General features: G+C 46.6%; 1 protein-coding gene across 9 annotated transcripts in view; it reads right to left on the minus strand.

Annotated features, from left to right (window-relative positions):
- The window catches only part of KANK1 (KN motif and ankyrin repeat domains 1), a 211,717-nt gene that overhangs the window by 15,872 nt on the left and 178,081 nt on the right, over positions 1 to 17,764 (minus strand). For 8 of the 9 annotated variants that reach the window (XM_045043460.1, XM_045043461.1, XM_023243319.2 and 5 more), the window contains 3 exons: positions 14,974 to 17,640; positions 813 to 1,010; positions 52 to 160 (listed from right to left, as the gene is read on the minus strand). In XM_045043460.1, coding sequence (XP_044899395.1) covers positions 52 to 160; positions 813 to 1,010; positions 14,974 to 17,640 — 2,974 coding nt within the window. The remainder of the gene's footprint in view (positions 1 to 51; positions 161 to 812; positions 1,011 to 14,973; positions 17,641 to 17,764) is intronic. The other variant, XM_023243318.2, reaches the window with a different exon arrangement.

The following is a 17,764-nucleotide window of genomic DNA, read 5'->3' on the forward strand; positions in this document are numbered from 1 at the left end:
AAAGTAGACAGACAGACCATGGAGAGACGCTCGGACCGCCATCTTCCTTACCCTCCGTTAATGCCAACGAACTGCAGATTCTTCTTCGCTCCATTTGAATCTCTGTTGCCATCCTTCTTCTTCATGATCGACTTCAGCGTGCTTTCACTGTTGGTACCTACTGTGAAAACAGGAATCGAGGCGATCGAAATTAACATAACTCATATGCACACAAGTTAAGTGAACGAGAGATCTCTCCTCACGTATGTTTGGTTTTTCACCACATTTATGTCAATCTAGATCTTGGCATGTACGTATGAGTAACTTGCACAGAATCCAATGGAAAAAATGTATGCATACAAAGAAAATAATTTCAAGTTTGTTAAATGGAAAAAAAAACCCATGAGTACTTCCAGACATAAAAAAAGCAATGACAACTAGCATCTGTATCAGGTTTCACTGTATAAAGTGACGCTGTATCTCATGTGGGCCTCAAAAATCACTTAGGCACTAAAATAGGGATTGTTACTATTCTTTTCCTTCAGCTGAGATGATCTGGGAAAAGTTGCTGCCTGCCAGACTGGGGAAGAATGAAATGGTGTTTAAAATATTTCATAATTCACAAAATTAGATGGGTTTTCTTTGGAGATAGCACACCTCTTTCTTTGGTAAATCTTCGTAGAAGATATTCTAGGCCTACCTTCCTAGCGTTTGGTTCTTAGGTCAGTGGTTATCCCAGGTCAATCTAGAAGGCACACCGACACCAGACTGGAACGCAGGCAACGCCGGTCCCAAAAGCCTGAGGCCGAGAGGGACCAAGAGAGGCGAATTACCATAGAGGCCGGCGGCTATCTGGTCGTCGGTCAGGTTCACGGGAGACAGCGCGCTTTCCTGAGAGGGGAAGGCGTCCTGGCCGCCGAGGGGTCTCCCTTCCGTGGTCCCCGCTTCCTGCTCATGCCGGGATGTCTGGGTGTTGAACGGTCCTCCTGACTGAAGGCCTCCACACTTACAGGGGTACTCCAGACTACTGCCTGTCAGGAAGGAGACGGGTGCATGAGTGTGTGATGTTAGGACCAAACGAAGTGGGTTCAATTTTTTTTTTTTGAAGATTTATGCAACTCATCGTCTTCTCAAGGGCTTTTCTCCCTGCATTTTCTTTCTGCATATATGGCAGTACCGTGCAAGCTGCCCAAACTCAAACCCCAAGGCCGCCTTCACCCTCAACCTTCCCTTTTTATTACCACATCCGGGTCCGCCCGGGCCTGTCCTTCCACCTCCCTCCCTTCTTCCTGGCCTGGCTGCTACCGCCCAGCCCGGGTAGAACCAGCAGCCTAGGATCCTGACTGCCCTCTGGCTCCGCCACGCGCCTCGCGCACACTGCTACAGAGCAACAGCCCGGCCCCTGGAGTCCCGGTGGCATTCCGGCTCCAACGCACCTGAGCAAAGCTAAAACACTCCCCTCTGCTCAGGAAACGCGGCCCACCCTGTCTAGCCACATATTCTAGGCCACCCACAAGCTGGCACATCTTATTTCCTCTCCACCTTTGTTTCCCACCATGCCCGGGGTCCCTGTGGAGGTGAGGACTGCAGCCCAGCCACTGGGATGCTGAGAGTGGGCGTCTCTCATTCTCCTGACAGCACTTTGTACCTTATGCTCTCTTACCTGGAACGCTCCTTGACCCCTCACAGGGTCAAGCCCTCCATCGCCCCCTCTCCTGAGCCTTCCCTGACCTCTCTGAATAAAAATGGCGTTCCTTTCTCCGTGACTCGCACAGCCCTCTTACCTCTCGGACTCTCTTACGGGATCTGTAGTCAGAGAAGGCACCAGATAATTCCTGGGACCGTCTAAGACTCCCTTCTAGTCTCTGTGAGTATTCTGAGGGCACGAAACCATTCAAGTCAATTCTCTCTCCTCACACTGACTACACTGCTTTTGTGTAGTTGGAGTGCCTAATATTTGTTCACGGACTCAAGCGGAAGATGTGGTTAAATGACTGCACATAATTAACGTATATAGGCATAGCACAGTATTTTCAATGTGGCTGATAAGGAAAGATGTTTACAACATATGATTAAATAAGAAAAGGAGATAAAATTCTACATATGTGATTCTACTAAAATACACATAAATACACACATCTGGAAGCTATGCAGATGTTAACTTTTCCCTGTGCTTGCCAATTTTTAGAGTGACTATTAACTGTGTTCAAAATCTATCTTCCTTCCTTCCTTCCTTCCTTCCTTCCTTCCTTCCTTCCTTCCTTCCTTCCTCCTTCCTTCCTTCCTTCCTTCCCATTCCTCCCTCCCTCCCTCCCCCCTCTTTCCTTCCTTCCTTCCTTCCTTCCTTCCTTCCTTCCTTCCTTCCTTCCTTCCTTCCTTCCTTCCTTCCTTATTTATGAGACACACAGCATGAGTGGGCAGAGGACTGGAGAGACAGAAAGACCAAACTCAAAGCAGGCTCCAGGCTACGAGCCGTCAGCACAAAGCCGGATGTGGGGCTCCAACTCAAGAACCGTGAGATCGTGACTTGAGCTAAAGTCGGACGCTCAAGGGACGGAGCCACCCAGGCGTCCCTGTTCAAAATCACTTTAAGAAAAGAGTAAGAAAGTGCTTTGCCTAGCAATTTGTTTCTAGAAATTTTATCCTAAGGAGGTACAAAAAGATACAGAAGGATGTTTATTGTCTGCATGAGTAAAACAGTGAAGAGGCAGATACCGCAGTATGCCAATAAGAAACCAGTGAAATAAGCTCTGGTATGTTGACACAAAGGAATTCTAGGCAGCCATTAAAAGTGTTGGTGCAGAGGGGCACCCGGGTGGCTCAGTAGGTTGAGCACCTGACTCTTGGTTTCGGCTCAGGTCATGATCTCATGGTTTGTAGGTTCGAGCCCCACATGGGGCCCTGGGCTGACAGTGCAGAGCCTGTTTGGGATTCTCTCTCCCTTCTCTCTCTGCCCCCCCCACCTCAAATAAACTTAAAACAATTTTAAAAAATGTTGATGTGGACATTTATTAGCACAGAAAGATAAGCATAATGTATTAGCGAAGTTTTTTTTTTTTTTTAACTTTATTTATTTTATCTTGAGAGAGAGCACAAGTGAGGAAGGGGCAAGGAGAGAACCAGACAGAGAATCCCAAGCAGGTTCTACTCTGTCAGTGCTGAGCCCAATGCGGGGCTTGAGTCCACAAACTGAGATCATGACCTGAGCTGAAATCAAGAGTTGAACGTTTAACCAACTGAGCCACCCAGGTGCCCCAGTGTGTTAGTGAGTTTTAAAAATAAGTTATTAGGGGCGCCTGGGTGGCGCAGTCGGTTAAGCGTCCGACTTCAGCCAGGTCACGATCTCGCGGTCCGGGAGTTCGAGCCCCGCGTCAGGCTCTGGGCTGGTGGCTCGGAGCCTGGAGCCTGTTTCTGATTCTGTGTCTCCCTCTCTCTCTGCCCCTCCGCCGTTCATGCTCTGTCTCTCTCTGTCCCAAAAATAAATAAACGTTGAAAAAAAAATTAAAAAAAAAATAAAATAAAAATAGGTTATTAAATTGTTCAGAGAAAATAAACTTATTTTGGTGAATGATTATACATATACATATTAGAAGAAGTCTGGAAGGATCTAGAATAAACCTGCTTAACACTTATTTTCCAAGGCCAAAGAATTATAGGTTATAATTTTTTCTTCATTGTGTTTATTTCCTAAATTATGTATTGTAAACCTAACTTACTAATACAAATAAAAAATTTAAATCTACCCACAATGTGCTATGGTAAGAATTGAATCACAACTTTCTCTTTCTTCAAGCTCTCAAATCCCTGAGATCCTTAGAAGAAAAGACATTTAAATACTGATTGTATTCTAAGTCAATTAGGAAAAAAAGAACCATGATAGATTCTACAACTGTTCTCTTCAAACTTCCACTGTTGATACCAATCATCTGGGATATCTGTTAAAGTACAGGTTCCCAAGCATCTGCTGCTGTGACATCATTCTGCCTAACTGGGATGGGGCCCAGTGGTGGGCATTTCTGACATCTCCACACGGTGCTGTCCCAAGAGACGCTGATGCAGGTGGCCCACTTTCAAAAGTACTGGTTTAAAACAATGACCCCCTAATAAAAAAAAAGTGGAGGGAGGCAAAATAGTCACAGTGGGGCATTACCACCTCAATTTTAACTGTCATTTATCCAAGCTAAGAATTCTGAAAGCCAGGGACATTCGTTGACTTCGGGGCTGGACCAGAACCCACGTTTCCTAATTCTGTCCATGAATCAACAGCACCAGTGCCCTCTGCTAGCACTGCGGGCATGGGCCTCCCTCGGGGACTCCACAAACCCACCTTCCTCCCCTGCATACACAGGCAACATTGAATGCAGCCCTCCAAATCATACTTAGCACCCTTTTGACCTAATGTGCTCCCCCAACATCAAACAGGAAACGTCTAGAGCGCCTCTGACTTACTTTAAGTGAAGTAAACAACGCAGGGCCTTTGCCTCTGTCCCTCCTTCTCCAACCCCACTCATCACTGCTGCGAAATTACTGCAGTCACCTCTCCCACGTCTCAGCAGTTATAATCCCTGAGTGCCAGCACACTCTTCCTGGACAAACACTCACTAAGCACGCTCCTATTCAAGAACCAGTGAGGACTTTTACAATGCAAATACACCAACAGTTTTTTATTATTACTGAAACCACAAGCGCATACAAAATTAGACGCCAGTAGAACAAATCCTTGCGTGCCCATTAAGGGCTTCAACAACCGTGGGAGCTACCTGGCCTCACCTAGACTCCTCCACCCACACTCAGGATTACTGGGATGCAAAAACTAGAGGGCTTACCACTCTCATCCATAACTATTTTAGTATACGTTCCTAAAATAAAGGGCTCTTAAAAATAATTACAGCATTAAAACTTACAAATCTAAAAAATTTTAAACAAAAGCTGATTGCAGGGGCATCTGGTTGGCTCAGTTAAGTGTCTGACTTTGGTTCAGGTCATGATCTCACCGTTCGTGGGTTTGAGCCCCGTGTCGGGCTCTGTGCTGACAGCTCAGGGCCTGGAGCCTGCATCGGATTCTGTCTCCCTCTCTCTCTGCCCCTCCCCTCACTCTCACTCTCTCTCTCAAAAATAAATAAACATTAAAAAAAATTTTAAAAAAGATTATTGCATACTTGCTCAGTATTCAAATTTCTCTGATGGTCTCTCAAAAAACTTTCGTAAGGTATTTGAATTCAAATCTTTGTCATAAATTTCCACTGGCTACTCTGGTTTTTAAGTTTTTGGATCCATAGATTTCTTTCTTCTTTTTAATCACATCTTTCAAAAAATATTTGAAACGTGAGGTATAATTTGAATAGAAGAAAATGCACCACTGTGTAGTCTGACGAGTTTCGGTACATGCATACACCTGCGTAACCACTTTCCTCCGAAGATACAGGACATTCCTAACAATGGAGAAAATCCACGCTGCCCATGCCGGCTTTTGTGGACAGTCCGCCCACCAGAGGCCATCGCTCCTTCTCACCAGAGCTCAGACGTGTAGACAAGGGCTTCGGAGAACTTCTCCCGTGCAGGGCCAAGCCCTCAGGTGGGCATGTGAGGGTCCTTTGTAATGAACGGGCGGCTTCATCTTGCCTGTGGGAGTTCTACTGCTCAACTATTCCTACCCTCTAGGTGTTCACAGTGCTCGTGTGATGTAATCACTCCCACCTCTGTGCCCTTCTTTACTAGACTATTCTACAGGCCTGGAATTTCAGCGACCTTCACCACCTGAACCCTGACCATACACCTTTCAAGGCTCGCCAGGATTCTATTTCTAGAGCGTCTTTCCTCTGGTGCTATCTCACAGAGGTCTCTTTTCTCCCTCAATGTCCTGCAGCGCTCGACCGTCCAGACCAAAGTATGCCCGTCCTCTGTTTTACACGTGTCTCGTCCACGAGCACGCCAGCTCCTGGCTCCATGCTATACTCTTAGCTGCTGTCCCCTTCGGGGCTGAGAACAATGCTGGGGAAAGGAAAGCCTCCAGCAAGGGCCTATATCATTTGATGGGAAGTCACGGGGGTTCTGTTCAGACTAATCAGCAAGGCAAAGAACAACATTAAATGCTAAACTAGTTCTCATTTGCTGAAACCGGAAGGAATGTGTCACTTTTATGGCCAGAAAATGCTTTTCGGAGAGGGCTGAAACTCTGGCTGCTCTTGAATGACCCATAAACAACTGTCCGAACTTGATAAGGACCCATGGTAGTTAGAGGGCACACACAAGGACAGGCGCACCAGCACAAGGCTGACAAATGACTGCTGTGTTCAAGTACAACGCAGGAAAGATGCAGCCAAGAAAACCAAAGTACAGAGAACAAAATTCAACGGCCTCGACCCTGGCTACACTTCAGAATCACCAAAGTTGTGGATGGGGCTTTAAAAAATACAGATATAATGAGGGGTGCCTGGGTGGCTCAGTCGGTGAAGCGTCTGACTTCGGCTCAGGTCATGATCTCACGGTTCATGGGTTCAAGCCCCATGTCAGGCTCTGCACTGACAGCTCGGACCCTGGAGCCCGCTTGAGATTCTGTCTCCCTCTCTCTCTCTCTGCCTCTCCCCCGCTTGTGTGCTCTCCCACTGCCTCAAAAATACATATTTAAAAATAAAGAAGTAAAAAATACACAATGAACTATCTGTAGGTGGGCCCAAGTATTTATTAGTACCTTTTAAAAGCTCTCAAGTGACTCTAATGTGCGGCCAGGACTGAGAACCACTGAATTAAATTAATGGGTACAAAACCTGAATGCTGAGGGGCACCTGGCTGGCTCAATCCACACAGCATACAACTCATCTCAGGGTCACGAGTTCAAGCCCCACCTTGGGCATAGAGCTTAAACTTAATAAAAACAAACTTGACCGCTGAACACAAGAGTTTAGACTTTCCTCTGGTTAATTTAGTCCATCAAGTTGGACCATGTGAATTCTTAGGAATTAGTGCAGCTTACTTAATAGTTCTGGACCATTAATTGTAGAAGTCCATGACTACCAGTAAATGCTACCCCAACAACATGGGCAAAACGACAGGAGTAACCACAAAACACCTGCAGAATTCCAGCACTGGGGCCTAGATGCTCAAAACTCCCACCAGGTGGCAATGGTTCCTACAGGAGGCACCCCTGGAGAGTTAGGGACCGGGCGGGGAGGCAGCTGGGCTTCAGTCTTTAACTCATAATGACCATCAATGCCAATAATGCATGAACCTCATTTGATGATTTGACCAGAAGAGTGGTAACTAAAACACAGTGAGTCACAGAAATCTCAGGGTTCTGAAAAACAAGGACACCTGGAAGCATTAGTTCTAATTCTAAAGTACATGTGGCATTTAATATATGGATAATTCCACTAGCTAAGGCAAACTATAATGAACACTAAGTCACATTATTAAAGAGAAAACTTTTTGCATGTTCCTGACTTGAGAATGTTTAGAAAGTAACATTTAGAAATGCTGAAAACAAACTATTTTAAAAGAGAAATCTTTTAATGAAAAACAGAGCTGGAGGAGTGTTGTTTTTTTTTTTAAACAAGATCACCCTCTCCAGTTTCCTCCGTGACATTTCTCCATCTAGAATTTATATTAGTTCTTGGCACATAGCAATGTGTATATTTGTTAGACAACTGATTTTAAAGAATTGATTTAAAAAATTGCTGTTAAAATATTCCAATTCCTCTGCATGCCAACCAACATTTTCATTTACAATGCCAAGAGCGTTCTGAAAATGCAACTGTGAACACTGTGGCCAGGTAGTAAACATGTTATTTTGCTAAAATTTCAGCTAAACATTCTGATTTGAGCTTATTTGTCAGGAAGAAGGCCTGAAATGTCTGAATCATTATGGAGGCCATGCCATCATCTAGGTATTTTCCCCAAGTAAAACAAAGAATTCAAAGGGATCTGAATATGTCTAGTTTTTCCATAAAGAAGCTTGAACACAAATTTACCCTTTTCAGCCCACATACTGGTTTGGGGAAATTAGTAGAAATTATTCATGAAGGATCACCTGGGTTTTTGTTTGTTTTTTTGTTTGTTTTTGTATATACTACTTTTGGGGGAAGGTATGTACCTTTGATAGAGGAAAAAGGGCAATCCCGTTCTGAATGAGGCTCAATATTCGGAACCCTGCCTAAAGACCAATGTATGGGGCTACCAACAAAGTCAACTTGAACTGGAGAGCTTCAAGGATCAGAGCTGCTTAATAATTTCTAGGGCCATTTTAATATCTCCCTGGGAACATTCCAGACAGCTGTCATGAATGTATCTAAAAGTGGGTACTTAAAATGCTAGAGTGGAGGAAAAATTGGATTCTCCTTCACCACAAGCCCACCCACATTTAATTACACACCATCCCAAGACTTGACCCAGAAAACCCACACTGACAGGCTGCAGTGACTAAACTTGGGTTAAGCATGTGTGTGCTTCTAGATACAGCCAAGGACCTCATCTCCTCCCCCAGCCACAGACGACTTGACTGCAGCTGAACCCTTGGAGCATCTTTCTATTTGCACATTATTTGGTGGCTAACACACAGCGCCATAGGTGATCATTCATATTTCTGGAATACATATCTTGGCTTCCCAACTGGCCTGCGAGTTCTTCAAGGCAAAGACCACTTTACATCACTTGAGTGCAAGTTCTTTAAGGCATAGACCACTTTACACACTTTGCATAGAGCTGGCAATGAATGGATGGCTATCAACTGACCTGAACAGACAAGGGGACAGGGCAGGCTGTAAGCATCTTTACTGAGATATCAATAACTAGCCGCTCGGAGGAAGTATGAACTAGTAGTAGCTAGTAGCTACTAGTAGCTACTAGTAGCTTGGAGGAAGAATGAACAGCTGTGACAACTGTCCAATATCAACAAATTCACTTCATCGTTTATGACTGAACATCCAAGAACTCACTTCAGGTCTCAAAAACTACCAATCTGCATGCTTGGGCCAGCAATGAACTGTGTATTTTAGGATTCAGAATATAGGCTAAAATAAACTTGTATCTGTTTCAGGAGTTCCCTGTCCATTCCACCAGCACCCGTTTAAAATAATAAAGCATCAGTTTAAGAGGGTAAGATTTTCAAACACGTGTCAGCTGATGGGTTCACAAAGGTGGTAGACAGATTTTAAACCTTTATAAACGATTTTCCTTAGGGCTGGAGTACTTAAGCGCCAGGTTTGTAACAGATGTCCCAGACCTGCAGTTTCAATTTTTCTGAGCGTAAGCTACCTCTTTTGAGGATCTGAGAAAAATTACGCAGTTTCTTCACAAAAATTCCTAACACAAAACAGTTCATGAAGCAATGGCCCCCAGATTAAGAGGCCTTGCTCTAAGGCTGTTTATTCTAACATTTCCCTGAAACAGGACCTGGGTGGCCACCACCAGGGGGTGGGTGGTGCTGGTGGGAGGCAGCAGGAAACCCATGAATTTTAGAAAAAAAGATTCCCAGCTGAATCTGATGGGCAGCCTGGCGAAGAGGTACGTTAAGAGAATAATTCTGCTCAAAGGGCATCAAGCGAGAGAAACCAAATCCAAACTTCTCATGACACCGGAGGGTATGGCAGCCTCCTGGCTTCCTCTCTCAACCGATACTTCCAAGTTCGCGAGCAGCCACTTCCGGGTCAGCTCTTCAGACTTCTGGGTCAGCAGGACCTTCCCTCCATCATGCCATCAGACACCCCAGGGTTTCAGGAGCATTTTGTCTGGATTACATGACGCTCTGGTAACACTTATTTTAAAAAACTGCTTTTAAAAAAAAACCCCAAGACCTAGGACAAGTAGATGGTGTATTAGTTGAGCTAAGACAAAACCAACTAGCAATAGTTACTTCTGTGACTTTATTTCCCCGATTTTGCTTTGGCTCAGATCTCTTCTACAAAATTACTTTCACAGTTATGGGAATGATTTCAAGTTCATACTTTTTTTTTTTTAACCCAAGATAACCAAGAGTTCAAATACAAAGATGATTTCAAAAGCAGTTCTCCCCCTACCCAACTCGTGTGCATGTGCTGTCTCTCAAAAATGAATAAACATTAAAAAAATTTTTTTAAAGCAGTTCTTCTGAGTATAAGAGTTGAGTTTTCTGTGAATCGCGGCAGGCAGTTAAGTTCCACTGTTAGAGTTTTGTTTGTATTTGCTCGGAGACAAAATATGAAGTACATGAAACTCACACTACCAGCAATCAAAAAGGGCTTTATAGATATACGCACCCCGATGTTCACTGTAGCACTATCAACAGCAGCTAAATTATGCAAACAGCCCAAGGGTCCATCAACTCATGACTGGATAAAGGAGGTGTGGCTTATGTACAGCATGTAATATTATTCAGCCATAAAAAGAATGAGATCGTGCCATTTGCAGCAACGTGGTTGGAGCTAGAGGGTATAATGCTAAGTGAAGTAAGTCAGAGAAACACAAATACCATATGATTTCACTCACACGTGGAATTTAGGGAACAAAACAAATGAACAAACAAAATAAGAGACAGACCAAAAAAACCCAGACTCTTAAATATAGAAAACAGATGGTTCCCAAAGGGGAGGTGGGTGGGAGGACGGTGAAATATGTGAAGCAAATGAAAAATACACTTATTGGGGCACCTGGGTAGCTCAGTCAGTTAAGCATCAGCTCTTGATTTCAGCATAGGTCATGATCTCACGGCTTGTGAGATTGAACCCTGCACCAGGCTCTGTGCAGACAGCACGGATTCTGCTTGGGATTCTCTGTCTCCCTCTCTCTCTCTCTCTTTCTCTGGCCCCTCCCCTGCTCACTCTCTCTCTCTCAAAAATATAATAAATAAACATTAAAAAAATACACTTATCATGAAGAGCACTGAATAATGTATTGAATTGTTGAATCACTATATTGTACAACTGAAATTACTTGAACACTATATGTTAAGTACACTGGAATTAAAATTTTCAAAAAGACACATTGAGGAAAAAAAGTGCTTTGCAGAACATCTTGGGTCATCAACAAATGGCGGCTGCATCAAAATTATGACAAGGTCTCTTGAATCCTAGAAGAATGTTGGTGACCTTCTATGTGAAAAATAGAGTATGTACAATTCAACTTTTGTTAAGAAATTACATCTCTAAAATACAGAGCCACACACATACACACCTGTATACACCAACCACACAAGGGGTCACCCCAAGAGAGCACGAGGAGACTTTCCCTTTTTATTTTGTGCTCTTCCTGAACTGTTAATTTGCTACGAGCACATATTTCAGTTACAATTTAAAAAAACTGAATCGGGGTGTTAGGCATTATGGGGCTACAAAAAAGAATGTTCTTTCACTGTGAAAAAGTGATGCCCTCCAATCTCCGACCTAGAAAAATGGAGAAGTCTCTGGACTGGGCACGAATACCCAAAATTCAATTTAGGCTTTAGCTTTAGCTTTTACGCAGACTCTGAATGACTCAGAATTGAACACTTATTCTGTTTGTTTTGTGTTTTCCCATTGTTACCGGTATCTTTATCTTGGTAAAACTGTTCGTTGGGGAGGCATAATAATTGAGGGAAGAAGGTGACGGCCAGAATTATGAAGACAAAAACTTGGATTAGAAACAAAAGGCCATTTGTACAATTTGCATTTGGGCCACTTGTTCCGTATCTACATTTCCATTTCTGGAAGTACTAAAACAGCAATGACAGCCAGCATTTATTGATCATTTACACTCTGTGCTGCAGACTATTCCAAAAGCTTTCCTCCTATTGACTCATTAAATCTTCATTTCAACCCCACGAAGGAACAAAGACAAATTGTCCTAGTGGCCGAGAAAAGAATCTGAACGCAGAATGTCTGGCTTCAGAGCCAAACTTAACTTCTTAAAGTACTAGGTTCATGTAAGGCATCATTTCTATGCTCTTTTGGTGATGTCAAACTCAAATTCCACATTGTTTTCACTGGGGGAAAAAAATGCCTATGCTCTACATGAAATGTATTCTAGACTGGGCGTGCACAATATTCTGTATCCTACAGAGCTCGCGGTAAGTCCCAGTGATTCTGACCCGTCTTCACTCTTCACAGCCTGCAAGTGCTGAAAAGCTCTACTGTAACAAGCTACTTTAATTTTCAGTCCATATAACAACAACGAGTAACAGAAGCTTAATGCTCTGGGTGAGTCCCTAACCGGACTCCTTCTTCACTAGAACTTTAGAATACAAATGTGATGTGAATTACAGAAATACTTTATTTTGAAATGTTTTTTAACATTTAATTTATTTTTGAGAGACAGACAGAGACGGAGTATAAGCAGGAGAGGGGCAGAGAGGGAGACATGGAATCCAAAGCAGGCTCCAGGACCTGAGCTGTCAGCACAGAGCCTAAAGCGGGGCTCAAACTCATGAAGTACGACATCACAACCTAAGCCCAAGTCGGATGCTCAACCAACTGAGCCACCAGGCGCCCCAGAAGCACTTTAAATTTGCTCTTGTGTGCTGGGAGGGAGCTGCCACTATGACCAAATAAGTGCTATTAAAAATATTCATACTTTTGTTCAAATGCTGTAGGTCTCCTGTATTTTAGCTGATTAAATTGGTGTTCGTTTGCGGGGTCAGATCTAAACAGGGATGTCAAAACCTTCTCCCTGTTCCTGATGCTCACGGTGTCAGGCGGGTGACTGCAAGGGTACAACTAAATATTTTTGGCAGGAATGTGAAATAGAAACCCCAGTTTGGGGAGGAGGGAGGAAGCTGGCAGGAAGATGTTCTTATAATGGATGATGCAGTGTACCATCTGTGTCTGGAGGTATTTAAGAGTTTTATTTTGACTTCACATCTGACATCATGATTTTTAAAAAGAAGTAGAAACAAACATGTTATTAGTTACTTAAGACTGCTTCAGTCCACGTATCATTTTAATCCTATTTACTCTAAAATGACCCCTCGGTACATTTACTAGGCTTGATTCCAAAAGGCAAAAACCCCACACATCGGCTGTCATTGCCATGTTCATTTTTTTTCTTCTGTGATAAGCTATCTCTTCCATAGAACGTTTACTAGAAACTAACATTAATTCAGGTTTGAAAGTGAAAACCTAGGAACACATAAAAGCAATCTATTTCAGCCTATTTTAATCCTTACTCTTTTGACTGTAAAGGGAAACAAAGAATTAAAAATTTTTGTTAATGGTTTACTTACAATTCAGTCTATAATACATGTTTTCATATCAAATTAAATGCACACCATACAATCCGTTTGAAGCATTAACATTCATTTTACCTGAAGCATTGGTCAGAGAGCGTGGGCTTTTTTTAATTTCTTTTTTAATGTTTTATTTCTTTATGAGAGAGAGAGAGAAAGAAAGAGCATAAACAGGGAAGGGGCAGGGGCAGACACACACAGAATCTGAAGCAGGCTCCAGGCTCCAAGCTGTCAGCACAGAGCCCGATGCGGGGCTTGAACCCACAAACTGCATGATCATGACCTAAGCTGAAGCTGGACGCTCTATCGACTGAGCTACCCAGGGGCCCCAAGAGTGTGTTTTTAGTAGCTTTCCAAACCTCAAATACAGTTCAGCGTGTCAACAAAAGAAGCCACACGGGACACACACGATTAGCACCATCACCAATGACAATAAAGGCTTATCCCGGGCTCACCGTGTGCCCGCAGTGAATACAGAGGCAGCCTTACAGGATGGGTGCCCTTCTGTTCCCATTTTACAAATAAACGGTAAAGAAGGGTGACTCTGTCTCCCCAGATCATGCTGGTGTGAGAGAGCTGGAAAACCAGGAACAGAACCCTGTCCTATGATGATAAGATGCACAATTAGAGACACATGGCAAAGGGAAGTCCTTCTAACGAGGCCTGCTGGGAAATACCGTATGCCCTAAAACCTTCTGGAGTAATTTCTCAATTAGTTTCAATTTAAAGAAAAGCTGGGGTGAGCAGGAATCCCCCTGAAGAGAGGAGGGGAAAGACAAAAATGTAAGCACCTATCAAAATGAACCACGGGAAAGGCTCTCTTCTCTGAGTTCGGGCTGCGGACGCCCTTATCAGAGCGGCCTTTCTGGACCACCCCATTTCCAAGAGCTCCCCCCCACCCCCCCACCTCCCCCCCCCCGGCCCCAACCATCTCCACTCGCTATCCCTATAACTGGAGTTCTTTTCTTCATAGCATGGACCATCACCTGACATCCTTCAGGTCTACTGTTTATTGCCTGTGCCCTCAACAGGAACGTAAGCATTGTGACGACAGAAGCCTCTAACTGTGCTTGGAATGGAGTAGGAATTCAATCATTACTTGCTGAATTAGCAAGTGAATTCATGGAATCGCTCTCCCTTGGTAGAAGTTTTAAAGCTTTTTTTTTTTTTTTTAATGTTTGTTTATTTGAGAGAGAGAACACGCATGTGCGTGATGGGGAGGTGGGGGGTGGGGGGAGACAGAGAGAGGGAGACCCAGAATCCCAAGCAGGCTCCAGACTCTGAGCTGTCAGCACAGAGCCCGATGTGCAGCTCAAACCCACAAACACGAGATCATGACCTGAGCCAAAGTGGGGCACTTAACCGACAGCCACCTAGGCGCTCCATACCTTGGTAAAAGTTTTAATGAGAAACATTTTACGCCAGTACGTGTCACTGATCACATACAGGTAACTATGATTACAAACTGTGGGACTTTTTCAGGTTGTCCTGTATAAAGTGAGCAAGTAAGTAACTAGAAGATGTCGTAGCAAACCGGTGCGTCCCAGAAGACAGCCACTAGGCCAGCCGACGCTAGCTTGCTTTTCTGCTCCCGGCCACAGTCCTCAGCCAGAGGCCAGTGAAACCATCAGACAAGAATCAGCAGAGCTGTTTCTGGGTTTTGATTCTTGCGGCTTATGGGTGTTCCCGCTACGCACTGCCATTCTAAAGCTCTCTCCACGGTTCCAAAAAAAATGGTTCCAGCAATTAAAAAGACCCACACCTCCTGGAAGTACATTATTATTCCCACCCTCCCTCCTCCCTGGCTCCCTCAGAAACCCACCTACCTGTGACTTTACCCAGACTCATTCTTGGGAAGTCAGGGTTCCTCAGCTCCTCCGTACTCGCGGACTTCATGACTGAGTTGATCGAGGACAGGGTGCTAATGAGCTGCGAGTTCAGAGAGCCGATCTGCGAGTGCGGCTCCCCAAAAGCCTCTGCCAGTTCGCTGTAGTTCTCAGCCAGCAGTGTCTGCTGCTCAGCCAGCAACTTCTGGACCCGCTCAATGTAGTGATCCAAGCCGGTCACCATTCCAGCAGGAGCCTGGGGCGGGGGGCTCTCCGCGAACTCGCCAACAGGCCCATCTCCTACGCCGACGCTCCTCCTGCTGGCTGCCAGCCCCAGAGTCAACTGCGGAGGGCCACAGGCGATGGTCCTCATTTTGAGACCAACCAGATAATTGTCATTAATATTTATCTGCCCCACGCCTGACTCTCTGGTCTTCACGGCCGACGGCCTGTCAAACCCAGAAGTGCCAGAGAGCACGGTTCCAACTCCGATGGACCGTGTGTTGGTGGAGGAATTGACATCCTTCACGCGGCCTTCTCCTACGGCCACCGTCCGCATCTCCACGGTCTGAGTGCTGGTCTGCTTGTCCAAAGTGCTGAGGGAAGTGCTGGTGCAGGATTCCACAAGGGTAACCACCTCGGTGTTGGTGCCCCGGTCCACCTGCTCCCAAACCGTGCTGGTGTGCCGGCTCGCGGTACGAGGCACCGCCATGACAGCAGCCTCCACCAGGCCAGCGGCCTCCGTGTTCACGCTCCGGGACGTGAGCTCCTTCGGGGGGCAGACGGTCACGTCAACGGAACAATCCCCGCAGCCGATGGATCGCACTTCTTTGAGATTCAGGTTGGTCTTGAGGAGCGACAGATCGTGCACGGACTCCTCCGTGTTGCTGCCCGTTTCGCAGACGCTGATTTCCACACCCACGCTCTTGTCGCACGTCTCCACGGACCTCCCAGTACCCTGCTCGTGCGTTTCCACCCTCTCCTTGACAATCCACCAATTCATGGGCAGCTCGGGCCCCACGAGCCTGCTCTCACAACGGGGCCGGCAGGAGACGCCCAGGCTGTGCATCTGCACGGCGCTCCCGACACAGGCATCCGCCAGGTCCACGTGATGGCCAGCCGTCTGGTCTCTGGTGGCCACCACCGCCTCCACCATCTTGCTGAGAACCAGCGGCTGGGCCGTCACGGCTTTGTCCGCCTTCTTCCTCGACCCCGCGGCCTGCAGCTCTTGCTTGAGTCTAGTCATCTCGCGGTCATGGGTGGTTTCTTTCAGTTGCACTTCCAGGCGGTAGATCTTCTCCTTCAAGGCCTCTATGGTCTGCTGCTGCAGCTCTATTTCCTTGTCCGCTTCCGTGGTCACGCCAAGCATGGCCTCTGTCACGCCGACCCCACAGGTCCTCGACTCGGTGGCCGTCCCGACGGCGGCGTCCTTCCGGGACGCGGAGCCCCTGCGGTACACGACCACGCGGTCCATGGTCTCGTCGGCACCCACAGCCACGGACCGGCACTCCCCGTCCTCCCGGGGCCCCGAGGAGGCCTCGCAGCTGCTGTCCTGGATCTTCCGCTCCAGGGCCTGCATGTCTGCCGCGAGCTGCCGGAACTCCCTGATGCTCTGCGCGCTCTGTTCCACGCGTTCCATCTCGTCCTCCTCGTAGTCGATGTACAGTTCACCTCCGCCGCTACTGCGCCGGGCCCTGGAGAGCCGCTCCAGCTGCGACGCGTTCCCCGCACTGTAGGACCGCTTCCTCACACCGCACGCGTCGTTCTGGGCTGTCGCTCTCTGGTGTTTCAGCTGCGAGGCCAACTGTCTTTTCTCCTCTTGCAAGACGGAGATCTTCACCTGGAGCACGGGGATGGTTCGCACCTGCTCCTCGAGCTCCTTCAGGCGCTTCAGGGCAATGGCCATCTGCTCGCGGATGTGCTGCAGGTGCATGGGGCTCACGTTGGTCACTGGCGTGGAGATCCCTGAGCTCAGGGGGCTGTGGCGGATGGAGCTCCCCATGGACGACGTGGTGGCCACGGCTGGGGCATAGCCGCTGTACTCGCCGTTGCCTTGGTATCCATTCTGAAGCTGGTGCGCGGCAGGATTGTGGTTTCCGGAACCCATGAAGGAGGAGAGCGAGCTCGTGGAGCCCATGCCTCCAAAACTGGCCAGCCTGGGCCTGCGGAACTCACCCGGGGCCACCTGCATGGTGACTCTCTCCTGTTCCAGTCTCCTCCGGGTCTCCATCAGCGTCTTGGTGACATGAAGGTTGTGCTTTGGGAGTTGAGGGGAGGGCGGTGGCAGCTGTCGACTTTCTGGGACGGTAAGGAAAGGGGGTGAGGTCTCCAGAGGGGCAGGGGGCCTTGGGATGGGAGTCGACGTAACGTGGCTTCTGGCTACCAGGAAGTGAGGACACTGCCTGTTGTCATCACTGTTGGAGGACGAGAGGGATTCCGTGGAAGTCCACACAGCCTGCTGACCGGGCACGGCCCTGCTTTCCGGGCATGGCACCGACGGCTTCCGCCTCTTCTGGATGTTGAGTTTCTTGATGGTGTTTCCTTTCTGTATGTCGTCCACGTACTTGAGGAAGTCTAAGTCCAGCTGATAACCATAGGGGGTCTCCACAAAGTAAGGATCTTTCTGTTCCTTGTCAGGATCTCCGTTCAGAACATCATCTGTTTTTCCTAGGAGAGCGAGAAGGGAGTATTATAATGCCATGCGATACACTCAGTGATAAAAACCAATATCTGTATTTTCGGCAGTGTGGCAAACTAGTGTGATTTCAGAGTTGACGGACTTCTGTCTGTT

Source organism: Felis catus, chromosome D4 (assembly GCF_018350175.1).
Source record: "Felis catus isolate Fca126 chromosome D4, F.catus_Fca126_mat1.0, whole genome shotgun sequence".
Classification (NCBI taxonomy): domain Eukaryota; kingdom Metazoa; phylum Chordata; class Mammalia; order Carnivora; family Felidae; genus Felis; species Felis catus.